Below are 6,000 nucleotides of genomic sequence, written 5' to 3'. Positions count from 1 at the left end.
AACAGAACTGCAAGAAGGCAAACTGAGGTTTGATGACAAGTCAAACTTACTAATATTTAGGATGATTCCAAGAAGGAATGGGCCATCTCAGGAGGCAGTGGACTCCCTCTCCCTGGAGATCTTCAAGCAGAGGCTAGAATAGGCAAGAGGTAAAGGAGATTCTTCCCTTCCATTCCAACATTTTATGGTTCCAAAAAAACAGTTCCAAATTGGAACTTTTATTAAAAATAAAAAACATTAACATTAATATCTCAAGAAGGAAAAGATTTCAAGGTAAGGGTGATGTTTTGCTATTCTGGGGATAAACCACAAACTTTTAAATATAAGCTATAGTTCAACAGCTTTTTAAATTTCATGTTTATTCATACTTTTCAAAATATATGTACATAAAAAAGGAAGATTTACAACAGGAAAGATTGCCTTACATGCAACACAAATTCCAATAAATTCATGATGGGATCACACATGAGTATGAATCTAAATCAAGCTAATCTTCGCAAGTCCATTCCCTAGCCAAACTGAGGCTACAGAAAGGATCCCAGAAAACAGACTGCACGTGGAATGAATATGAAACAAACAGGTTTTAGCCTCTGGCAGTACTCAAAGGACCAGAAGATGTACACTGAATATCTTAAGACAATAAAAATTTTAAGTGCCACAGGGAAGTTAAATTAAGAATCAGAAATGGAAATTTCTCAGATAGAAAGCTTAGTAATATTTAACACAACTTCACAATACCAAAACAAAATACAAAGAAAAAAGGATTAGGTAGTCAGGCTTCATTTACTTAAAAAAAAAAAAATCTCAGAGATGAAGCCACCCAAATGACATCAAAGGTGCTGAGGAAAGGAAGAGGGGGCAGAAGGAGGGGACAAGATGGGTCTGGAATCTAATTTCATTTATTTTAGCAAACTGCTTGTTTTCCCACTTATCAGCATCTCTACATTACCGACCATATAACTCTCCAACATTTCTCTTTAAAATGGCAAACAGGAAGTGACAACTCAGATGCTTAGTCTTAAAAATATATATATATATAACATTTGATTAAGAAGATTTTTATACACTGTGTTTTCAGTAACAGATTGATGACATGAGGAATCACAGGAACAGTGCATTTCTGTTAATGCCATTTAACCAAAAATCCAAGTGATGTGAGAATTGTGCTTGATGATGAGGGACTACACGGGTTCTGGGCCAGTTATGAGACCAGGAAGCTTCTCCTTATGACAAATGGCCCATAGGAGCCTCACCCTTTCAGATTTCAATGAGATCATAATATATGTGACTACTTCTCAAACGCTAAAAGAATCTCTTAGAGGTTTCTCTCTTATTGGAGAGTTAACAGAGTAGTTAAAAGAAAGCCCTCTATAACTACAACACAGAAGACCCTAAAGGTAGATGTGTCATGTTGCCGCTCTATTTCTAGTACCTGATGTCACATCATTCTGTTTCTGAAGCTTTCTAAAAATATAAAAATCTCCTCTGCAATTGTTTAAAAGAAAACCAAACAATAAAGTCTAAGCTGACCACTTAAAAGAGGAAAAAAAAGTGGGAGAGAGGGAAAGGAAAAAAGAACAAGTATAGATTACATGGCCTAGAAAAGTCCTGAATTGTTGCAGAAACTAAAATGACTAAGGGGAGGGACAGGTACCGAGAATAGTACCTAAAGCTAACAAATGACTAAATTGGTTTATTTTATCTTCCCTCCCCATGCTTTTCAAAGAAAAAAAATGCAATTTTAAAAGCATCAAAACTAAAACAAATGCACAATGACCTTAAGAAATAAGATTTTGAATTTCAATGCAGTACCCCTGTGCTATTGTTTCACTTCTTTGCTCTGAGAGATTTCCTGGATTTGCCCTTGGTGGAAGATTTCCCATCCTTCCTTCCACTTGCAGCTGGCTTCTTGGAAGAGATGTTACCAGACTTTTTGATGGCTGGTGGGGCTGGTTTGGTTTTCTTGGCGGGGGTTTTGGCCTTGGGGGGAGCTTTCTTGGGTGTGGGTCTTGCTTTTCCTCGCTGGGCAGCAGGGGTTTTGGGTTTCGGTTTGGACTCTCTCTGTTTCACTGAGGTGGTCTTCCCTCGGGATTTAGCTGGGGCTTTCTTCTGCAATCTGTCAAGAAAGAAAGCAAAAGGAAAAAGCTGAACATATAAGCACTCCCATTTTCTAGGATGACAAAGAGGCTGCTGGCTTTGCCAAAATATATATGTGTGTGTGTGTGTGTGTGTGTGTGTGTGTGTGTGTGTGTGTGTGTGTGTATGTATGTATGTATATCTGTATCACAATATAAGTAGGAACTCTTATGGATGATTAGGGTCACACCATGAAATGGCAAAGTTGACCAAAGTGGTACAAAATTAACAGACCAGACTGTTCAAGTCCTTGACCAAAGGAGTGCTATTCATAAAAACATTGAAATAAAAATTTACTGCTGAAATTGGAGCTGGTTGTATATTGAGCTGGACTTGTATAGTAAGTATATACTAGCAACAGCAAAGATTTTGATGATTCTTCCACCAATGTAACTAGTCAAATTTTGGAATAAAGAACAGAATTTGGTTCAGGTATATTATTGATTTACTGATTTAAATTGCCAATTGGGAAAAATGACTCACAGAAAAGGTTAAAAAACAAATTATCATTAAATGAGGAAACAACCAGTGGTGCTAAGAGAGTTATTATTAACTATTTTAAATTCAGTAAGTAAATTAAGCTCCTTGAGCATCAATTTTCTTTTCTATAAAAATGATTGAAAAAGATGATTTTTCAATTGCCTAACTCTAAATTCATTCTCCTAAGAATCCCCTGGACTTCAATATCTTTATCTGTAAAAATGGAGTGATCTCTAGAGCTTCTTCTAGCTACAATGATAAAAGTTCTGTGACCTTTCTCTCAGATAAAGTAATTTCAAATTTCTGTACCTTTTCTTAGGTGGTGGTTCATCTTCTTCAGATTCTTCTTCCTCAGATGAATCTTCCTCATCTTCTTCTTCTGAATCATCATCCTCAGATTCTTCAGACTCCTCATCCTGCTGCTTCTCTGGAAATAACACTCCTGGGCTATGAAAAGAACACAGGTTAAAACAAAAGTCCCTTTGAGGACAATCAAAACAATAGCAAAGGCAAAACAAGCAAAATAACTTAGTTCCCTACATGATTAAAAATGAGGTTATAATTTATTCTGAAAATAAAGGCAGGATACACGCACACACACCCCACACATTTCATTCTTTAATAAATGTACATAAGCAGCACTAGGACTCCACACTCCCAATTTTCCCTACACATCTCCCTCATAACTACAACCTTAAATAAAGTTACCATGCCTTCAGTTCAGAACTTGAAATCCCAAAAGGGACTGAGTATTTTATATTTTGTAAAAGCTGCATAGCATCAAAAGCTAAGATCTTCCACTTTCCTCTGTCCAGAATAGGAATTCTTGCTCACCCTGAACAATAAGCCTTTTAATACTACAATATGCTGTTTTGAAATTTGCATGAAGACCATTTCATGCAAATACAAAATGTCAACATACAATTAAATCAAAAGGGTTGAGCCAATAAAAATAAATGGATGATTGTTCCTAAAGTGGAATAAAACCACAATGAAGTTCCTCTACAATATTAAGGATGCATGTCATGGACTTTTATTAAAGATTAAAGTATGTTACTCAGAGTGAAGGGGCATGAATTGTCTGGGCTTTCCGTTGCTAGTATACCTACACCAGTGGGATCACAAACCCTTGCAATATGGGTTAGAAGAAGCATTTAGATTTCTCCTCTCTCCAAGAAATTACATGACTCTCCTGCCTATTATAAATTATGAGGCAAAACCAAAGCACTTTGGAACATATGATGCTGAATCCTTCTAGCTCTCCATGCTAGATAATGCATAATACAGGATAGTGTAAGCTGGGTAGCATCAAGAGGCCAAAATTTAATTATTTGTCTAATAAAGAGGGAACAGCATGACGACAAAAAGTCTAATTGGAGCACTTGGCTCCCAGCTATTCTTAGGGTTGACCCTCTGAGTCCACATACATATATATAAAAAGCAAGTTAGCCCAGAATCTAGGACCTAAATGATTTCTAAGGTCTCAACCTGCTCTACAAGTTTGACTCTCATCTTCAACTGCACACTACAATGGGCCACAATATCCATAAAAACTTCTCTTTATCTGATTCTTTTCGTACAGCAAAATAACTGTTTGGACATATATACTTATATTGTATTTAATTTATACTTTAACATATTTAACATGTATTGGTCAACCTGCCATCTGGATGAGGAGATGGGGAGAAGGAGGGGAAAAATTGGGACAAAAGGTTTGGCAATTGTCAATGCTGTAAAATTACCCATGCATATAACTTGTAAATAAAAAGCTATATTAAAAAAAAAAAAACTTCTCTTTACCTGGGGTAATATGGAAAACAAAGCTGGAAGGTGCCACTGAACCCTTTCCCAGAGATCTGTTCCATCCATCCATTCTTTTCGCACTTTTGTAGGGTTCTTTTCAGTAGATGCACTGAGAACAAAAAATAAAAACCTATCAACCAATACTCTAATTTTATATAAAACAACTGGTACCTCTAGAATAAAACTTCTTAATCTTTTTTGTGTCATGGTCCTTTCTATCAATATGACTTTGTTTTTTAATTGCATAAAATAAAAATACCCAGAATTACTAAGAAATCAATTTTACTTAAATAAGATGTCCTTTTTTCTCATTCATGTTTACAAGTCCCCTGAAATCAATCAATCCACAAACCTCAAGAAGCCTTGACTTAGGATAGCGTGTAATAGTCTGGCAAATAACTGGGCATACTCTTTGGGCAAAGGTCAAATATTTGCACCCTTAGGGTCAAAACCCTTTGGATCAAAACTGGCTTAAGGAATCCATTGAAGAGCCATACAAAGGGGATATTACATCTTGAGCTGTAGCAAGGACCAATGATAGTTTGAGGAGATCCAGAAATTTATTCCATCCTTTCTAGTTCTTTAAGTTCAAGAAATAAACTCCCTTAAATAGGTAGGTATTATATAACGACCTCATGGGGCATGGACAGGGTTGTTTTTGTTTTTTCAAATGTGGATTAGGACAAAACTTGCACAAAAATTCTGTGCTCTAACACTGTCAAATTAGTAAAGTTTCCATTTGTTAAAAAATTAAACAGTCCTCATCTTTCAATTCACAAAGTAGACAGAAAGAGTATTACTACATTATCACTACAGAATATAATACAAGGAAAAAGATAAACACATCACATTTTGTACAAGATACCATATAAATTATTCCCTCCTCTGACAAGATACTTTAAAGAAAAATACTTTGAGAAAGTATGCCCTTAAATAAAAAAGTAAATACATTCCATAAAAAAATTTAATCAGACTCCAAGACTTAACTAAAAATAATTTGATTTGGTTCACTCTGTAATTTTCTCTGAGTTATTTAATTTCACAATTTTCTTCGAATTTGCTTGCTTAGTTTCAGGCTAAAATTAAAGAAGTCTTGGAATCACTTATATAAATAAAATGCAGCTGGGTGGTGTGATGGATAGAGTGATGATCTGAATTCTGGAGGATGTTCCTCAGCACTTGCTAGCTATGTGACCCTGGGTAAATCACGTAATCGCTCTGTCCCCCTTTTATAAAACGGAAATAATAACAGAACACCCTCAGAGTTATTGTGAGGATCAAATGTGTTATGTGTAAAGTTCTTTGTAAACATTAAGTTTATTTAAGCTACTATTATTAAATTCACATTCCAAAATATTTAACTGAGAATAGGAAAATCTTCATGTTACCCATTTTTCCCTTTTATGCATTCCAGAATGATAAATCTGGCCTTAGAGATCCTTTTGTCAAACCCTTCACTTTATAGATGTAGAGTTTCCAGGAAGGTTGTAGTGATTTGTTTGAGGTCTTTGAGGCCAGAATAACAGAACTGGGATCTGAAATGAGATCTGGCCACTCTGAGTTCAGTGCTCTTTCTATGAA

The 6,000-nt window shown here is 35.6% G+C and overlaps 1 protein-coding gene across 8 annotated transcripts in view; it reads right to left on the bottom strand.

Annotated features, from left to right (window-relative positions):
* Window positions 1-342: 342 nt before the first annotated feature.
* HP1BP3 (heterochromatin protein 1 binding protein 3) overlaps window positions 343-6,000 on the bottom strand; it is a 32,335-nt gene continuing 26,677 nt past the window's right edge. For all 8 annotated transcript variants that reach the window (XM_051988332.1, XM_051988337.1, XM_051988329.1 and 5 more), the window contains 3 exons: window positions 4,417-4,528; window positions 2,926-3,063; window positions 343-2,116 (listed from right to left, as the gene is read on the bottom strand). In XM_051988332.1, the coding sequence (XP_051844292.1) occupies window positions 1,828-2,116; window positions 2,926-3,063; window positions 4,417-4,528 (539 nt within the window). In that variant the 3' untranslated portion in view covers window positions 343-1,827. The remainder of the gene's footprint in view (window positions 2,117-2,925; window positions 3,064-4,416; window positions 4,529-6,000) is intronic.

The sequence above is a fragment of the Antechinus flavipes genome, chromosome 3, assembly GCF_016432865.1.
Source record: "Antechinus flavipes isolate AdamAnt ecotype Samford, QLD, Australia chromosome 3, AdamAnt_v2, whole genome shotgun sequence".
NCBI classification, from domain to species: domain Eukaryota; kingdom Metazoa; phylum Chordata; class Mammalia; order Dasyuromorphia; family Dasyuridae; genus Antechinus; species Antechinus flavipes.
This window is presented reverse-complemented; position numbering and strand designations above follow the sequence as displayed.